We start from the raw sequence: 21,292 nt of genomic DNA, 5'->3' as shown, positions 1-21,292 counted from the left end.
TTAAGTGTTCAGTAGTTTTTTCTTTACAAAGTGACATCACCAACTAGGCAACTACTGGCCTGGCAGCATAACACTGTTGTTTTTAATCGTTTTCCTTTCGACAACGTTATCACCTGTATGCAAACAACACAAAAATCATTGTTGTCATTTAAATGTACCCTTAATCAAAATAACTTCCCCCCCTTCTCTTGTCTGATGACGTGTTTTGTTGGCGCGAGGACGGGACAACCTGTAACTCGCATGAGATCACAGCAATAGCAAAACACAATTCCCAATGTACAACATCAACTTCCACCCTACATTTTTTCTTGTTCAAGAAGCCGTTTCACTCGGATATATCACAATAGGAAAGAAAAGACTATTGCAAATTGCATTTCATGACGCCTTCGGTTGACGTGCGGTTGACGTTCGGTTAAAAAAAAAAAAAGGTTCTCGGTTTCCAACTCTGCTCCACACACACAGAAATTCCGCACACCTCTGTTACATCAACATATAAACACACTCATACCCATGACACAAGTGATTTCTGGTCTCAGAAAAGTCCCTCAGCTCTGTCCTCCACCAAGTGCATTACTGGCCTGAGGAGATAAACTGATCTTAAATCTGCCCATTTGGAGCAACTGCTCAAAGAAGCATGTGCTGCGTGGGACTGCGGTCCACATACACACACACACACACACACACACACACACACACACACACACACACACACGCCTCCTGCAGCCACCTGCTGGTCCGCTGTTCATATTGCAGTCCTGTTGAATAATGCATGTCCATCTGGAGACAACTAACTACAATAACAAAACAGGAAAAAAACAAGTAAACTGATGCTGTACACTGTCATTCACAATTAAAAATAAAAACACAGCTGCATTATCCTATTCTGAGCAAATGGCAGATTTCAAATCTTACAGGGTCCTGCGCTAGAAGGGCAACTGCTATTGAGATGAATGGATGATAGCTGTATTATAGACCTCCATGGACTGGTCATATTTTACATAATAAAAACAATTTTTACGATAGAACTTTTATGCACGCTTATCTACACACTCACACAAAGGGTAAATAAATTGTGCTGCTTCTCTTTACAAAAGATTTTGCTTAGAAATTTCAGGAGTCCTTGGCGTTTTCCAGTAGCTGCTTATGCCTCATGAATGCAAAACACCAGTTACAATCCTGAGCAGGCCAGGGACTTAAAGATTAAAAAAAAGAGTGTATGTGTGTCACATGATGATTTGATCCTGATTTTCTCCTTCACAAGTTCTATTCCCCACACTTTTCAAAAGCTAAGTGGATACATAGAGAGAGAGAAAGAGACAGAGTGAAGACAGAAGCAGAGTTAGATCTCACCATCACTGTCTTGTTAATGGAAATGGTCACCGCTGGAAAGCGCTGTGATGGCGTTGAGAAGCAAGGACCAGGGTTTCCTTTCAAGAGGATCTCTCTGATCTGCTGCTCTTGCCATCCCTCTTTGAATTAATATATATTTTAAAGGAGGCATAACACACCATTCTGCCATAGCTTGCTGCTGTGTAGAGTAGTTTAAACCAGCCTAGGGTGGTTTTCTGGTCTCCAACCTGGTGTTCAACTGGTTTCTTGTCAGCTAAAAAGTGTCCAAAACCCTTTTCAAGCCATCAAGCTACACTGGCCTGGCCTAAACATCAAGAACTAGTCTGAAGGCCAAAAAACCACCTTTTGTCCCATGCACAAAGACTTGAATTTGCACAGAAAAGTTCAGGTTAGGGACCAAACAACATTTAAAGTGGGCATAATTTTATATTTTCTCAAGTAATGTTTGTCTATTGTTACCAAAAAAGCCATGATCAAGTCATTAACATTAAATTATTTTTTTTTTTATATATATTTACATATACAGTAGGTGTACTGTACCTTTAAGACACCTACACAGAATTGTTGGTTTAACTTAAAAAAGTAAGTTACCTGGTTGCCTTAAAATTTTGAGTTTATTGAAATTAAAAATTTGAGTTAATACAATGAATGTGATTGGTTTAATCAACAGAAACTCAAAATATTATGTTATCTGAACCACATTAATTATCTAAGTTGATTTGACAAAGGAAAAAATGTTCTGATAACAAATCATGAAAATAATTTTTTTTACGGTGCATGTATACGTACCTCTGTTATGATTGGCTAATTTCTGCATACCAGCCTAATTCACACTGTCCCTTTAAAGGCACTTTAGAATCAGATTTTTCTTGTGCTTTATAACAGGCACTTTATTAAAAAAGAGTGCATAGATTGAGGATGCTTGCATCAGAAAATTCTAAAATAATATCACATATCCAGCATGCTTGAAATCTCCAGCATTCAGCGTACTTCACTCGCCTTTCAATGAGACATTATGAGGAGAGGGGGAGACTGTTAACTAAAAGGCATTTGATTACAGTCTAAAATGAGCAGCTGTTGAGAGCTCCTCCAGCCGAGAGAGCGACAGGAACACTTTCATATAACACTGCACATCTTTCTCATATTTTTGTCCTTGGGCTATGCAGTGCAATGTGTATCTGTGAGGTGGGACTTTAAATTATATAATATGATTAAACAGTGAATTTAAAAGGCACTAATTGTTGTATTTAGACAGCATGCATCATTAAACGATTTTGAAGAATTTGTAATCAGGCACTAAAACCTAAATGTTCTTTTAACCAATTGAATCACTTTAGAATCCAAGGGGGGACATGATTCTGCAGAGAGACATGCATTCAAATCCTCCTCAGAAGTTTGCATTAACAACTTAAGAAGTGGAAATTACAATGTTAGGTGTGTTCAAATCACTTTTGTCGAAGCAAAATGATGGATAAAGAATTATCATTGGGTGCACTCTAAAAAATGCTGGGTTTTTTCAACCCAAATTTGGGTTAAATATGGACAAACCCAGTCGTTGGGTTACATTTATAAATGAAATTTTTAACCCATTGGTTGGGTTTGTCCATATTTGACCCAAATTTATATATTCTATTGTAACTGCACATTACTATCGTATTTTGTTCATGCCACCTAGCTAGTTTTATTGTAAATGAAAGATCATTCATTTTAACAAATTCACCCTCACCACGTTCTCTCATGCCCCCAAATTGGAAACTCAGGATTTGAATACAATCCCAAGCTTCCCACTCAAATTCCGACTTTGTGGAGCCATTTAACTGTAATTACAATCTTTCCATTAACAGAATCTCTCAGTAAAAGAAACATTTCACAGATCAAGTAAACTAATTTCAACCGCTGTATCATCTTTCAAATATTTTATTTTTGACTACTTTTTTTTTTAAAAGGGTCGCTCTACTGTTTTATTTTAGCTTGTAGCTTGATAGGCTAGTTTCGAAGTAGCTTCCTCAAAATGGCTGGAAAAAGAACTAGGGTATGAATGACAGCAGGATTTTTCAGTTGGCCCTAAAGCAACTTTTATATCAACAACAGATCTGATGTCAGAATTACAACAGCATGACAACACCTTCAAAACAAATCACCACTTGGAAGGTTACATCCATTAGTCATTTAAAGGCATTCAGGATTCTGGTTTACTAGAGGTTGCTCTACTTCCATTTCACATGTCAAATAAGTCAAAATGATGTACTATCAAAGAACCAGCGTTATGTCAGCAACATTAGCAATGGCACGTCCTGCAGATCTGACGCTAAAACAAGAGAAACTTCAGCAAAAACTCACATGCTGGGAGAAAACAAGGTACACGTCATTGTTGGCCAACAGGAAAGTCCCCCTGACAGGATTTTAATAATAGCTCTCACAGACTGAATCTCTGCACTCCAGGTCTCATCCAGGTGCCACTTATCAAGGGTGATGGACTGTCTTTTGAGAGCTGATGTGTGAGAGCTGGCGTCAAGCCCGGTTAGAAGACCCAGCAGTTCCAATCATTTTGACATCAATCTGCAACAACCAACCCAGGATCACACCCTATAAACACAGATGTCAGTTCACAGAAGAGAAGGCTAAACATAAACTGAACAGACTTCTATCACTCCAATATTTGATTATAATATATTTAACAAACGAGACATAATTGCAGATAAACCACTAAATAAATCTAAACAATAAATTAAAATAAAATTATTAAGAGGTTCTATATCATGTCAAATGGCCCAATAAATAGACATAATAATTAACTTACAATTTTATTAATGTTTATGAATTTTATTAAAATGTTAAAGGTAACAAATTAATACATTAACTCATTTTTAAATGAGTTAAAAAATAACAACTTTTGTTCATTTTATGCACACATACTTTTTAACTGTAGTGTACCTTTTTATTTATGAAATAATACATGGATAATTGATTTCTTTATATTAAAGCGGCACTCTTAGTCCTCCATACTAAATTTAGCAAGGGCAAAAAAGCTAAAAAATGTCTTTTAAAATGACTGACAGCACTTTAATGAATGGGCACCTTTCAGAATGCAACTGAAAATTTTATTCCATCTCAAAAATATTTCCCTACGAATATGTTTACCTCAAATAAGAGATTGAATGCACACAATAACTTATGCACCTGCTCCCCTCAGACAAATCTGCAGAATGGCCTTGAATAGTAACAGGGTACCCGCTGCCTTAGCCGAACTGGAAAAGTGCGATCTAATAACACAGTCTAATCTCATTTCCATCTATATTGAATTGCCTTTACGATATGCACAGCTCAATGGGTGTTAGCCATTATACCAGTGGATGAGCTGATCCATCCTGCAGAGAGTAACATGGGAAGAAGAGTGGCCTTCCCTAACAGTGTCATCTCGTTCTGTGTGCAAAATGGATGGCGGTCAGGTGTTAAATTGGCCGAAAGCGGAGATCTCCCACCTCAGTTCGTCTGGAAAGTGGGCTGTGCACTTCTGGCCAAGTTAACATCTCACCACTACAATTTTTATCCTGCATCTCCTCTTGATATTGTGAACTTGATAATGAGATTTTGAACCACAGAATGGTGGATTTCTAATATTAAAAGAATAGTATGCCCTATTTTGTCATCGTTGACTCACCCTCATGTCATTCCAATCTACAATTTTTTTCGTTCTTCGGTCAAAAATGAAAGATGTTATTGGAAGACTAAGTTTTCCATACAAAGAAAGTGGGCTGTGATTTATACTGCCAAGCTCCAAAAATGGCAAAAAGCACTATAAAAGTATCATAAAACTCTGTAATATATATGAAGTCTGCTGAATTCATACAATAGATGTGAAGAACAGCCCAACATTTAAGTCGCTGAGGTTCAATGATAATGTTTCCCTCTGCAGTAGCTATCAAATTTCATTTGTGGCTGCGTTTTTCAACCTTGCCATTTTGTGATTGGTCACGCGACAGAGCATCAGTCAATGACTTGAAACCTGGTGCAACGTGTCTATGAATGACTTTAATTTAACAAAGAATGGCTTTTGAATGGCTTTATAAGACTTGTAATACAGTGTCTCTGGACTGATTTTTAATGCCTAATTCCTAAGTATGTTTGCACTATGTCTGTACTTCCTTCCTATAAACATACTTGGCAAACTGATTCTGGTTTTATGGGGGGGTTTTTTTGGCACATGGCAGAAAATCCCCATCTGCTTTCATTGTATGAAAAAGAACAGCTTGGACATTCTGCCAAATATCTGATTTTGTGTTTCACAAAAGACATGAAGATGAGTGAATGAAAATAAAATGTTCATTTTAGAGTGAACAATTCCTTGAGCTTGTTTTACCAACACATGGAATATGATATTGTCCTCCACACATCCTTGAGATCAAACATCCCTTCCTGCTTACTGTAATTTCAGTAAAACGTCCTCTTAAGAGTACATTTACAAGGTTAAACCGCCTCACACGGAGGTAAACAGCCCCCTGGGACTTCAAAGGATATTGTAGATTGTAAGTTTCCAAGGCTGAATCCAATTCAGCAACTGTATATAATAAAGTTCAAGCCAGGAGTGACTGAAAGGTGGAACTGTTCATAAACCGCATTTAAATGAATCAATAAATGCAGACAGACACATGCGACTGCATAGTCCCGCTCGGCACTCAAAATGAAATATTCAGTATCCAACAAAATCGCATTTTTCGTTCAACGCCACTCAAATGTAATATCAAATTCATAGCTTCCCCATAGCCATGGCTAAATGAGTCAAGGAGGACCACTCAAGCATCTCTCCTTGAACAAACTTCCAAGAAAGTCCTTAATCAGGCTGAAGAGTAAGGAACAAGAGACCTATACTCATTACCTCAGACTTTGTAAACAGGCCATAGCAGCGGTTAATGAGAGCCTGTAAAACGGTGGCGATGGGGTGTTTTAATAAAGACATCTGAGCTGCTTTTGTAGCTCTCAGACAGACACCTCGCATGACGTCAGTGAGCTCTGGATGTTTGATCGCTGAGTCATAGACACCTCCTGAAATAACTTATGACCGCACTGGAGGGTGGAGTATGGGAGGGATGTACGTACGTACGGTTGGCATATCGTAAAGTTCAGAGCGGTGGGTGCAGTTTTTGGCTTTTAGATTGGAAAAAAAAAGATGTATCAAATGGAACAAATGGTTGCAAATCATTCACCTCATCTGAAAGAATATTCACGTCATGGGCATCCAGCTCAACTGCCACTCGCAATGCCAAGGTCATGGGTTTGATTCCCTGGGAACACACATACTGAATCGTCAGTATAAACAGATTATATCTGCTTTTGCACTGCAAACAAAGAGACTGAAAGCAGAGATGATGAATAATACAGCACATTTGTCCCGCCGCTCAGCACTTGCTTTCAACATTAATCTTCTATGGTTGTGGCGAGGATTTCAAACAATAAACCAGCAGGTGTTTGAAGATGTCATGCTGATGGAAAAAAGTCATATAAAGCATATGAAGCATTAGCAGACATACTATACAATAAACATGAGGTCTTCGGTAATTGCATTGTTAGAATTGATTTATTTTCCCTGTTCTTACATAAAAATGGCATTAAAAGTGCAGGTACAAAAGAACATAAACCCAGCATGAAAACACTTGGCACACTTGTTAGATGTTAACAAACCACCATCTCTACAGATTTATGTATAAATGTACTGTATATTACCCAAGTGCTGAAGTATTTCTTTACATGAAACACAGGTTTAAATAGATATTGATATGATTAATGAGTTAAATAATTCATTTGTAAGTAATTTAATATCAAAAATTATTTAAGACAAAGGAACAAAATGAATATACATGTTTCATACAGTGGCAAAAAACACAAGTGCTAGTGTTCGTATAGAAAAATCACTGTTATGCAATGTTATTAACCAAACCTTTTAGATCTATGAACATACTCATCAGTAAGCCAAGTCATTTGTTCAAGCAGGACCACAGTGGTCCTTTTCATGTACGGATCCATTAAACTGCTGGCTAGAACTAAAGGGTTCACGTCTTTCAAGTGACCTCCATACGCATCCTTTTGACGGCTTTCATTAAAAAGAAAAAGAAAGTAAAGGGACAAAAAGAGCCCTACTATACTCATTAGTATCCATTACCAAGATCCCTCCAGCTCCCTAGTGCAATATCAGACTCATAAGACCTAAAAAAAAAAATTAATAACTTAAATTAATAACGGGATACTTGGAATGGGAGGTATCAATGTAAACAAAAACAAATCACAAAATAAATAACAACAATCATATTATTTCAGTAGATTTGAAGAATTACATGTCAATTTACTCTTAAAGGTTTTGTTTGTAGTTTCTGTACCACTAGCACCATCAAACATTCTCCACATCTACCATTAGCCACACAAAAATATAGTCCCACCGCAAAATCATGCCATTGGTTGCAATGTAGCGGTGGTCGAGACGCTCAAACAAAGCAATGTTATATTATTCTGTGCTTTAAGAGCAATTTATTGCAGAAAGGTCTGAAGGGCCACTTACACCAGTAAATCTTTATTAGTCACCACATGAACAGGGTTGATGGAATTAGTTTCTATGACTTTCACTCAACAGATCAGAGCCATGACAATTACCCCTGCAACCGGAGTATAAGTGCCTTACACAAAGTTCATGACTCATTACTCGCTCCTTACGAAGACAATCCTCTGAATACCAACTTAAAATAAAACTAAATAAAAGTGAGAGCTCATTAAAAGTCCCTCTGTGTCCCCTCAAACATTTGACTTTTTCTGCAGAACACAAAAGGAGATATTTTGGAGAATGTTCATGCTGCTCTATTCTATACAATGACAGTGGATAGTGACCAGAGGTTGTGTTGGAAGAAAATACGAGAAGAAAAATTATATATATATATATATATCTTCACCATATCATATTTTTTTCTATCACCAGGTCCCTTTAGAGGCTCCATAATTTATGTGTCCCACAAGAAAAAAAGTTAAACAGATTTGGAAAGACATAAGGGTAAATAAATGATGACAGAATCATTTCTGGGTGAACCATATCTTCAAATAAACTCAAAGCTTAATATGTCAATAAAGTGACAAATCCAATGGTAAATATGTGTGGAGTAATAAACTCATTGAGTAAAAATTATAGACAGTTCTACACTTGATGTCTAAAAATAAAATCACAGAATAAAACTGACATAAAACCTGAAAAGTGAGAATCTTGATTTCACACTAGAATTTAAAATCTGGGCAATAATAATAATAATAATTTAAAAAAAAAAACAGTGTCATCATCTCCTATTTATTCTCTAGATGACAGGAACCATTTTGTTAAATTGAGTCAGACAAGATCACGGCTTTAGAACTGTCACTGGTAACCAACTGCAATGTCTCTCAGACTTTCCAATGAAGAGTTTCATTTCCTAATAGAGAGAGCCCCGGCCTCAGCCTGAAGACATTTCAAAAGCCTGCCAGGTGTAATATGACGGAAAGCTCTCAGACTGACAGTGGTCCACCTGCTGATGCACACAAACTAGAATTCCTGCGTGCTGCTAAAACGAACGGGTCTCAAAAGCACATCTCTAAAAGAAACTTCCATTTAATGTGACAGAATATTTTAAAGTGTTATAGCAGAGCAGGCTGACACAATGAGGAATCTGTAATGAATCCAAAATTGATTCATAATGCCATAATTTAATACTGAATAAATCTAATTAGTGTTGGAGAGAGCTGCCACAAATTGTTCAATAAAATCATGCGGTAAATTTTTCTCGTGTATCTCACACTGGGGATTTCTAGAGGAACGTATGAATGCACAATATTCATATGTTAGATTCATTCATAGATTTTTTATTTTTTTTGAAATTGATAAGAAATCAATTTCCTTTTCAATGCCCAATCTGTGAGCATCAGTTAAAAATGTTTAAAGGGATAGTTCACCCAACAATGAAAATTCTGTCATTCCAAACTTTCTTTCTTCGGTGAAACACAAAATAAGAAACATGCATTTCCATATAATAAAACTGAGTGGATTTGTAATGAGGGTGAGCAGAATTTATTATTGAGTAAACTATTCCTTTAAAAATTGAACGTGCAAACAAGCATTGCATAAAACACCCTTAAGAAATGAGGGAAAAATTTTAAATATTACCCGATCTTAAAATTTAATTCTAAAACTATCACAAAAAATGCAACATACGAGTTAAATAGTTCAAAACGATGAACTACGAAAACTATCCTGAGTCAATCTCGATCCAAACCACCCAGAACATTATATATTAGTTCTAAATTTTTGCATTAGGTAAATTAACAGCGTGTTTGACACACTTGACCAGAGATCAGAGGAATTTAAATGGCAGCCAACACGGCCCCTGATGAGACAGATTTGGTCATCATAAATGGCACATGTGAGGGTCCCGCACCCTCTACAGCCTCTTCACCAATCAAACCCTGTCTGTGCAGATTCATGATGGAGTCAGCGATGATGCGGGCGGTCTTCTTCTGGTATCCCCCTGATGTCACCATAAGGATGGGTATTCCTCGCCGCCGGGCTGCCCTGAAGATGATCTCATCTCTCTTTACGATACCCTGAGAGAGGGGTGAAAACATTTTGCCAAAGTGTTTAAAGTGGTTTCATGTATTATTTCAACATTTACCAATACATTATCAAAATCAAAAGTTGTATATGTTATTTTTTATGGACCTAAACTAACATGAACTAACAATGAACAGTTGTATTTGTATTAATTACGTTAACAAAGATGACTAAATACAGTAACAATTGCAGTTAGTTAATGCACTAATGGGACCTTATTGTAAAATGTTATCCCTGTCTTAATATATTATCTTTTGTTTGATACATGATTAGAAATTTTTACTGGAAATATTGTAACAGCTTTGATTAAAAAAACAGCAGTACAGTGAACGTGCAGTACAAAAAGTACAGAAACTTGCTAACATAATTTGATTTATTAGACATACTGTAACAGGTCAAAGGCACAGGGTAACTCATGTGTAGGCATATCAAACACTGTCACCTTTAATACACCACATGATATATTATTTTAATAAAATTCTTTCCTCTAATCTCCCTCAAAATCTACAAAATGAAGACATTCTTCAGTGCTACTGCATGTTCATCCTATAAAGCAGGCCTGAATAATTAATTTGATACAGGAGTTTATTGACCATGCTAGAAAACCCTGCCAAAGAAGTGTGTCTGTTGAAGCAGTGCGCTCTAAGATCTGATATGGAGGACTGAAAGGAAGACTGAATGACAGCTGTACCTGCGGGGATATAGCCAGACCTCCTAGAGGGTCTCCATCAAGGATGTCTGTGCCTGCATTATATATGATAATGTCAGGCCGTACTTCATTCAGCGCCCCTTCTGAATGGAGCTCCACCTTCTGTAGATACTCCATGTCTTCTGTGCCCCAGTCCAACTCCACTTTTCGTTTAATCGCCCCTGAAGTCAGAAATGAAGACCAAATTAGGCTTTCATTGCAGATAAAGACAGGGAGGTAAAGTGTCAGCAAACAGAGTAGATAACAGCAATTCAGAGCACTTACACTCAATAACAAAGTAATCTATTAAAAGGGTTAAATTCACCCAAAAATGCTAATTCTGTCATTATTTACTCACCTTCATATGGTTCCAAAACATTTTTCGAAGCTGCTTTCTTCAATACAATGAAAGTGAATGCGGACTACGAGCTGTCAAGTTCCAAAATGAACAAAAAACACCATAAAAGCATCATAAAAGCAGGCCAAATGTATGGAGTTAATATTGTGCCATAATTAAACAAACAAATCCACCATTTTGCAAACAAATACGATCTGCTTTGCAAAGGAAAACTCGACGCGCAAACAAACAGAAAATGATATGCAAATACAAAGGTCAGTTTGAGCGAAAACGCAGAGGAGTAACAAATATATGTATTGTGTTTTACAAATAGAAATAAATGAGCCTACATCATATTTCACAAATAAATACAAACCATCCTACAAATGGCATGTAACCATGCCAAGCTTTTTCACAAATGTGTGCAGGCAGATTTTCTCAAAAATGCAGTTTAACGACTTCCTCTTCCAAAACAACAGATGGCGCTTTGCTATGGGTCAATTTATGTTAGTCTCCCGAGAGAAGCCCCGAAACATGCGTCTATAATAATAATAATAATAATAATAATAATAAATGTTATTTTATAGCGCCTTTAAAAGTTGCATCTCAAATCGCTTTACAAGAACATACAAATAAAATACAATGGAATAGGGGAAATAAAAGAGAGAAACATACATCAAAACACATTTCAAGACATACATAGTTATATATAAAACAAAATAATCACTTATAGAAAATAAGTTTACAAGGAGTTTACAGCGGACGAAAATGAGCGGTGAACAGGTGAGTTGGGCGTTTCTCAATACCAAGTACGCAAACAAAGTTTGGTAATTCTACATTATCTGCAAAATGCAACATCAGCAATGTTTATAACATCATTCGGCTCTGGCTACTCCAGTTATATCTGTATGTATAACCGCCAGCAACATGTTATACAAAACATGTTATAAAACACCAATCTGCCTCTTTTCATTTTCATTTAAACATATTAATAATAGCCACACAAATCTGGTTCAGGCAATACTTACATTGATTATCTTCACTGCATGTACAGTACCAGTCAAAATTTGTAAACATTACGTTTTTTTTAATGTTTTGAAAGTAGTCTCTTAATCTTACCAAGGATGTATTTATTTGATCACAAATAAAGTAAAAATTTTATATTTGTTGTATATTTCAAAATGTAATTTATTCCTGGGATTAAAGCTGAATTTCAGCATCATTACTCCAGGCTTCAGTGTCACATGATTCTTCAGAAATCATTATACTCACATCTTCACCACTTATTTTCGTCAACTGAAAACTTCTTGTAAACTTTTTTCAGGCTAGCTATGTGATTATATATAGTCTATATATGTCTTGAAATGTGTTTTGATGCATATTTCTCTTTTATTTCCCCAATTCCATTGTATTGTATGTTCTTGTTTTAAAGGCGCTATAAAATAACATTAATTATTATTATTATTATAAACGCATGTTTCGGGGCTTCTCTCGAGAGACTAGCGTAAATTGACCCTTAGCAAAGCGCCATCTGCTGTTTTGGAAGAGGAAGTTGCTCAACTGCATTTATGAGAAAATCAAGCCGAGAGATCTCAGAAAAAGGCAAGTGTCTTACAGTCGTAACAGACAGGTGTGCGTTTGTATGCACTAGATTTGGTATTTGTTCAAAGGTTACATGCCATTTGTAGGATGGTTTGTATTTATTTGTGAAATATGATGTAGGCTCATTTATTTCTATTTGTAAAACACAATACACATATTTGTTACTCCTCTGCGTTTTCGCTCAAACTGACCTTTGTATTTGCACACCACTTTCTGTTTGTTTCTTTGTGAGTCGAGTTTTCCTTTGCAAAGCAGATCGTGTTTGTTTGCAAAATGCTGGATTTGTTTGTTTAATTATGGCACAATATTAACGCCATACAAATGTGTTATATTCCAAGTCTTTTGAAGTCATATAATAGTTTTGACTGAAATTAAAGTCATTATTCAGTGAAATTTGCTTGATATCAGTAGACACTATTTACTTTCACTGTATGCAAAAGAGCAGCCTGTTCCACAAAGAAATAGTCACAAACTATTTAAAATATACAGGTATATGGGTAAGTATATGATGACAGATTTTTCATTTCAGGGCAAACTAGTCCTTTAAATTGTGCCCATTTTCTGAAAATAATATTTCCCTCTAAAAACTGGGGGGAAAGCCACTAAGGACTTTTCCTGTCTTTTTTCCATAACCAAATTTTAGTAACTATTTACTTTAAAAAGGTAAAAAAACTAATGTAAGGTGTTCTTTCATTTATTTAAGGTTTAAAGGCAAATAGAGCACAATACATCGCTTTCTCTGAGGCTTTTAAGAACTAATTAGTCTCTTGTGCTTTTACAGGCAGATGAGAGGACGGAGTCAGAAAACGGAGGTACTCTTTTGAACATACTGAGAAGTCACTGAGGGAAAATGGCTTAGAAAGAAACGAATGAAAATTTTAAGGAAAACGAGGCCATGCAAAACTTATCATGGGAAGCCAGGACGTGCCTTCAATAGAGCGAGGGGAAGTTTAAGTCAGAGCATTATACATTTATAAAACCTTATGTTTAGCTGGTTACGGTATGTAAATGCTTTAATGAAATCATCTCAGGTTTGACAAGTTGTCGCACAGTGTGCGCTGGAGCTTAACAGAACAGCAATATTTCTGTCACTCCTACTCAAATGTTTGACAGAGCGAGTTAGAACAGTGCAGATAACGGATGCGTTAATTGACGAAGATTATAATGTGACCATATCGGTGCTAGTTGAAGCATGTTGTAAGTTCCTTCAAACCATTGTGGGCTGTTTCTTTGATATCCAACATATCAATCAAAACATTTGCTTAAGGAAACATCAGTACATGCGAGGCAGAAAAAGAAGACCACAATTCAGTATGCAAATATGACAAAGACATCAATCATTTAGAATTTGAATGGTGAATACTGTACCAAAGGATGGATTTCAAATGTTAGGATAAATTATAGATAAATAAAGGTGTTGGAAATGCAATTGACAATTTCTATTTTAAAAAAAAAAGAACATTTACTGTAAGAGTCAGTTTGGTATGTAGATGTGAGGAAACATTTTATTATAAACAACCTATAAGTATATAAGTAATATACTGCAAACTGCACTGACATCCCTTTTAATTTGCAGTGCAAGTATAAATAAGAGGGTTAAAGTAACAATAGAAATGTGGATGATGAACAGAACATTCAACCATATAAGGCAGTTAGTCAACAGCTCACAGTGCCATTAGGGTTGCAGGACACTGCCCCCTGTAGGAGAGCAAAAGTACTTTACCTTCTTCCCAATTTTCCTTTTCATCTGTCTCCATCTCGGTATTCCATTATTTGTGAGTGTATGTGTGAATTTCTATAGATATGCAAATAAAGAGCATGTCCAGGCTAAATGAGTCAGATAACCATGATCCAAAGCGCTTCAGCTTCTCGTATCACTGTGGGACAGGATATCTTTACATAATCAGGATCACTTCAAATCCCCATTTACACACTCAAACGCACTTTAACTCACTCTTTGCATATCCATCTCCTGGATAGATGTGGCGATTATAGACATCCATTATGTAAACGCGTCTGTCTTCCAGGAAATCCCGCTCGTGGCCATTTCCCTGCAATATGAATCAAAGAGCAGATATAAGTTCATATTACATAGATTCCTGCTGTTTACACCAACAGCTACAGCTAAGACTATTAATGATCTAAGACTTTCACTAACTACAGTGTATTAAAATAAAGATGCAGTCTAGTGGTTTATACATCAATTTACTAATCTAAGAAATAATCAGGGCTTTATGCATTTTCTGCAGTGCTTTCCAGAATTCTATGGGTGCAAATTCCTGCTTAAATATTGCAAAAAATACATATTTTATCTTGTTATTCATTAAACATCTACGTATACATCCTTAAAACAAATACACAATAAAAATAAAAAAAAATAATAAAACAAAATCAAAATCACATTCCCCCGCCTTTCTGCACAACTTCAGACAATGAATGATTTTACATTGAAATGTCCCTTAATGAAATATCCATTAAATTGACCCATGAAAATGGCCAATTTTTTGAAATTGAGATTTATACATAATCTGAGAGGTGTATAAATAAGCTTTCCATTGAATCTGAGGGTGCAAAAAAATCTAAATATTGAGAAAATCATCCTTAGCAATGCATATCCACTCAAAAAAAATACATTTTTGATATATTTTTGGCAGAAAATTTACAAAATATCTTCATGGAACATGATCTTTACTTAATATCCTAATGATTTTTGGCATAAAAGAAAAATCGATAATTTTAACCCATACAATGTGTTATTGGATATTGCTACAAATATACCCTGTGCGACTTATGACTGGTTTTGTGGTCCAGGGTCACAAATAATGGCAGTAAAAGGCATATTTTCAATAAAAAGCTCTTCAGATAAAATGAATAAACATAATTTAGCTTCAAGCAAATGTATCTTTTTTACTGTATATGATGAAAACACCACAAAATTAAAAATAATAATAATAATAATAATAATAATTATGTTTGCAGTGTATTCCAGTGTATTTTAGTCTGCACTCAATTCCTGTCCTCTCTCTACTGTCCATCAACAAAAGTTTCAAAAAATATTGCAAAAATATAATATAATAATTGTGAAATACATATTATATATTACACTATTCACCCACATTGTGTCAACCTGCAAAAATCTCAAAACCGCAGTCTATTACATCTGTCCAGTGTGAGCGCAACTGCTTTTGTTTTTGACAGATACGAAGATGAGCTTTTCCTCAGATGCTAAGTGTTGAGCTCTGTGTTCTGAAGACATAACATTTCCATTCCTCTTCATTCCATACTCCTCATCTGTCAAGTACAGCGTCTGGCTATTGTCACTTTTAATTTAAAACTGCTGCAAGGCACACAACTCATGTGTACGACTACAACCTCTTATTCCAAAACAGCCCAGTCTCTCTGCGCAGACCGTTAGCCAATTACGAGACTATGAACCACGCGTTAGGGACACATTCACATTCTCCTGTCTGCACCATCTGTGCGCTCAAGCAGCAAAACCTTGCTGCTGGCAAAAAGATATCCATGTAGCAATTTCAAGTTTGGTCCTCTGAAATCTAACAGGCAGCTTACATTAATAAAATATACAGGAGTGATTACTTAACATGCAGCAGCCTTTAAGTTCCACTGATGGTCTCTAGTAGAGGTGAACTGTTATGGAATGGTAATATTATCTAATGCGTCAACACTATCATTAGAGCAGAGGATGGAAGAATGTAGTTTTCCGCATTAGAGACCAAGTCTGCAATCAACTCAGAACTGGAATGCCCAAAGGCTTGTTTGCTAATACAGCCACATACTGGAACTGTCAGATAGACCATTTCATTGTTTTCATGTAGATTTTCTATCTTTAGTTTGCTACAGGCAGTCAATGGGGTGATAGAGGATGCTATTTGAATACGTGATGACATTAAATTATCATAAACTCTAAAGCCAGAGAGATGCTAACAGATGCTGATATTATTATTACCTTGAAATAAAGATGAAATAAAATAAAATATAAATATTTCATGAAACTTAAATGAAATTTGGAAATGTAATTTGGGCAGCTAACAGAAATAAAATTAGTTTAAGTTCAAGAACCAAAATTACTCAAAAATAAATTAAAGCTAAATAGACATATATATATAAATTATATAAGAAAAAATAATAATTTTATATATATATATATATGTATACAATTTCTAAAACTTAAAATAAAAAAATGAAAACTAAAAATATAAAAATAAAAGCTAATTTAATATATTTAAAAAATAATAGTAATAAATAATATTACTGTCATAATCCTGGTATTGTGCCTTTTGTTTTGTGTTTGGACTTTTATTTTGAAGTGTGTTCACCTTTGCTTTTGTTGCGTAAAGTTTTTTTTCTCATAAAAAAATAAAAAAAGGTTACACAAAGAATATGAATAGTATTTTTGAAAAAATATATATAGTAGCCTAATAAAAGCGTGTATTTTACGTGAAGCAAGTTGCCGCATCATTTGAATGACGTGACCAGCTGAATACTCATTTGATCTCCGTAACCCTCCTGTTATCGGACACATTCACTTGAGGAGCAAATGAATCATAGCTGACTGCAAATAGCACATATCTGCAATGACGTTATTAGCGATGCTCAAGTAAATCCACAACCCTAATTGTCAGTATAAGTCGACTGCTGTATCAGCCTTTTAAAAGTCGGCATGAAACCGCAATAGAGTACCTCAGGTATGACGTGTTTTTGTAGGCAAAACCCGGAAGCGAGTTAGCATTTTAGGACTTCCATCGCCCCGAAGTCAATGGGTTTTTTGAATGGGTTTTTGCTAACTCGCTTGAAATAAGGTCTGTGGTTAACAAAGCCTCTAAATATTTTCACGTTTTGATCTATGACATAAAACACACCAGTTATAACCTGCTTGTGATTTTTTAAACCTTTATTGTGTCTTAAAAACAGCGGTTGCTAACCAACTGCTAAAAGGGACTACTTCCTTTGGCGGGGACTTTAGACGTCATCATGACAAACAGGACATTTGGACAGCATTTCTCATGAAAAAGTGGATAGATATTCATACACAGCACAGATCATAATCAGCGAGCATGTTTTTAAACAAAGTTGTTTTCTAAATAAAGTTTGAGGAAGCTTGGTGGTGGTGACGTTGATCCGTGACCATGGTGTGCTGTAGTCCGTTTATAGCCTACTGTAAGCTTTTCATATCTGACAACTTTATTTAGGCTTCAAAATGTATAAATGTTGTGTTAACTTGTAAAGATTATCTTGATAGACAAAACGTGTAAGTGTCATAACCCTTTGTTAAACACAGAGCTTATTTTTTGCGATTTTCCAAAAGTCTATGGGGAAAAATGCATAGGCTTTCGATCGAGGGAACCCGTGCGCCGCTAACTTCCGGGTTGGCCTACAAAAACAAGTCATCCCTGAGGTACTCTATTGCTTGTGAAATGGCTTGTGGGCAGGGAAAAAATGTGGGCAGGACTTGATTTTATCAATCAGGAATTGACTTGGTTGTTTTTCATGTTCGCAGGTTGAATTGACCCCAAATAATGTGATATTTAGCCCCTGTGAATGCAAATGTACCAGGGAAGCCCTGCCAAAAACGCAGATTTTACCCCCCGGAACGCAATTCTTACCGTGGGACCCCCCTGAAATGCGATTGGGCTAGTTTTTGGCTAGTTTTGAGGAGCAATTGGGCGGGTTTTGTTGTGAAAACCAGGCAACCCTGACGGTTGTGGTTTTCTATTGCTGTGATCTCATGTGAGTGACAGGTTTTCCCGCCCTCGCGCCATTAAACGTCATCAGAGAAAGGAAGAGATGTCGCTATAAGAAGGAGGGTAATGTGCATGAATGAATCATTTCTAATACCGCAATATTTCATTAAACAATAAGAATTGTAACATTCCAGCGATGCTAACAACTACTTTAAGTACTTTGATTCTTAATATGCCACAATACAGGGGACTAACAATCTGTCGTCTCATTGTGCAGATAAGGTTGTTAAGTCTGACGTCACGCAGCAGCGCTTCCGGGTCCAAACGTTCTCATACCACAAGAAAAACAACAAACGGTGCTAATATACACACACAATGTGGTGTAATACTACAAAAAATTTTTAATCATAACCTTTATCTCCATACCAACATTCCAGATGGCCAGACAGTGATTCATCTTTTATAAATCGTTAAAATATTAATGTCTGTGACGCTGTGAGCATGGAGACAGATGTGTAGACTGTAAGTATTTAAAATGTTTAACTTTTTAAAATGTTTGATGTTTAATATGAATAAATAGCGCTCATAAACGGCCGTCGATGGCATTTGCAAGTGACACGAGTTGAGGCTTGGACCCAGAAACGGCGTTCCTTATGTCACGACTTAACAAGCGGATAGTCGCCTTCAGAGACCAGCATCTGCCATTACCTGTCATAATTTTAAGCCTTTAATTGGAGCTTTAACGCCAATTTATCCTCTCTCGATATTTTCACAGCCTTTAAACCCAGCTGAGACAGCGGTTTCAGGCCCATTTATATGCCAACATGAAGATTCCCACCTTTGTTCTGCTTGTGGCCCTCCATGAATTATTCACCCGGCAATGGTATTGATCTGATCTTGTTGGCTTAGTCGATGAGCAAAAGACCATAATCACAATCAAGCCACACTTAAAAATGCTTATGGCAGTTTTTTGTGCTACTGTAGCACCAAAATTATCAAAAACAACAGCTCCTGGGTCCATCAGATCTTAATTAATAGGCTGGGCTAATTAGCAGGGGAGGTGACTCATTAGGAAGGAGAGTGCAATAAACTGCAAATTAGAGGGAAACATGTTGATTTACACTAATTAAGGAAGGAAGGATATGACTTGTTAAGACTAGTGGTTGACTGATATGGGTGCCCGAAATAATAAATATGTACTCTAAAAGTTTAATATCAGACTGTTTTTTTAAAAAGATATTCATATTTTTATTTGTCAGGGTCACACTGAGTTTCACTGTGTTTTTGTTCATGTGCCTGTGTTTTCTTATATTTTCCAAAAAAAGTGTTCAAGTCCTCATAGAGCTCATAATTAGAGCTTGTAAGAGCTCTTACTTGTATCACATGACCGCTGTACCACCTGACCACTGCAGATTAATTTAGGCATAACGCAAAAGTAATGTAACGCATTACTTTTCATAAAAAGTAACGCAAAAGTTACACAATTAGTTAACACAATAATGTAATGCATTACTTTTAAAAGTAACTTTCCCCAACACTGGTCTTGTTTAGTTCTGTGTATTTATACTCCCTATGTTGGTCATTTATCGTCTTTGATTTATGTTTGCTAAGTTGATTCTTCTGAGTATTCTCCTGGTTTCTTAAAAACAGGTTGTATTTATTCTCTGCATCATGTGTTTTGGATTTATGAAGCTACACCTGTGACAGTATTTAGCAAGGATTCATTAAATTGATCAAAAGACATTTATAATGTTACAAAATATTTGTATTTCAAATTAATGCTGTTCTTCTGAACTTTCTATTCATCAAAGAATCCTGAAAACATTATATAATAGTTTCCACAAAAATATTACGCAGCACAACTGTTTTCAACATTGATAATCATAAGAAATGTTTGTTGAGCACCAAATCAGCATATTAGAATGATTTCTACAAGATCATGTTACACTGAAGACTGGAGTAATAATGCTGAAAATTCAGCTTTGACATCAAAGGAGTAAATTACATTTTAAAATATATTAAAATAGAAAAGTTATTTAATATGAAATAATTGTAATATTACACAATATTACTGTTTTACTGCATGTGTATGTGATATACAATTTAATTATATAAAAAAACTATTGTTATCATTTGACAGATTTGCAACTGACACAAACATTTGTTATAATCTGCAAAGTGAGTGACAGTCTCAAAATAGCCAAATATCATCTTAACCTGCTATTTATGGTTAGCTAGCTTCATCATGAAGATTATATATGGTCAACCTGCCAAGTTTTACAGGTAAAAACAGCTAATAAAAATTTTAAAGTTGTGATGGAAGTAGCGACAGGTCTTTTCTTCCGTATTGTTCTATATACATCTGAGTGAAATGGCTTAACGCAGAAAAAATGTATGGTGGGGACTTGGTTCTATTAATGGGTTATTGATTGAATGTAGGCAGATCTAAATGCAAGCTTGCTGTTGATTGTAAGCAAGGGGCAGAGTTCAAGCAGACTAAATTAATGGAGACCATAATGTCACCAAAGAGAAGTCTGTAATTTCAGTGGAAGAACGAGTTATGACATTTGAATGAAAAATTATAAGGTTAAAATAAAAAAAAATGAAACATACATAGCTGAATCGTTCATACTAAGATCAATAACATGCATTTAGAAAACGGAAAGTGTTCATTTTCATTTCATGCTGACTTTAATAGCATGGAAAAATGGCTCTAATGTGGTCTTTTAAGCAAGGTAAGACATTTTATTTATTTATTTTTTTACATTTTCTTAGTATACATTCACTATGTAGGTGACATACATTTGCTTACTTTTCATTCAAATTATCTTGAAAACTAAGAAACCCATCATTAATTCACCAAAAACTTGACAACATAAAGAATAATGGTTTTCTCAGAAGTGATGAGTGTGACAGCCATCATCTTAAACTCTTTGTAGCTGATTGCCCATTTAGAGCTCTGCTGCTTTATTCAACTCTTTACCTCAGAGTCTTTGGTT

The 21,292-nt window shown here is 35.7% G+C and overlaps 1 protein-coding gene across 5 annotated transcripts in view; it reads right to left on the bottom strand.

Annotated features, from left to right (window-relative positions):
• Nucleotides 1-6,906: 6,906 nt before the first annotated feature.
• hdac11 (histone deacetylase 11) overlaps nt 6,907-21,292 on the bottom strand; it is a 73,887-nt gene continuing 59,501 nt past the window's right edge. For all 5 annotated transcript variants that reach the window (XM_051911885.1, XM_051911886.1, XM_051911884.1 and 2 more), the window contains 3 exons: nt 14,546-14,642; nt 10,656-10,834; nt 6,907-9,957 (listed from right to left, as the gene is read on the bottom strand). In XM_051911885.1, the coding sequence (XP_051767845.1) occupies nt 9,718-9,957; nt 10,656-10,834; nt 14,546-14,642 (516 nt within the window). In that variant the 3' untranslated portion in view covers nt 6,907-9,717. The remainder of the gene's footprint in view (nt 9,958-10,655; nt 10,835-14,545; nt 14,643-21,292) is intronic.

Source organism: Ctenopharyngodon idella, chromosome 11 (assembly GCF_019924925.1).
Source record: "Ctenopharyngodon idella isolate HZGC_01 chromosome 11, HZGC01, whole genome shotgun sequence".
Lineage (NCBI taxonomy): Eukaryota > Metazoa > Chordata > Actinopteri > Cypriniformes > Xenocyprididae > Ctenopharyngodon > Ctenopharyngodon idella.
This window is presented reverse-complemented; position numbering and strand designations above follow the sequence as displayed.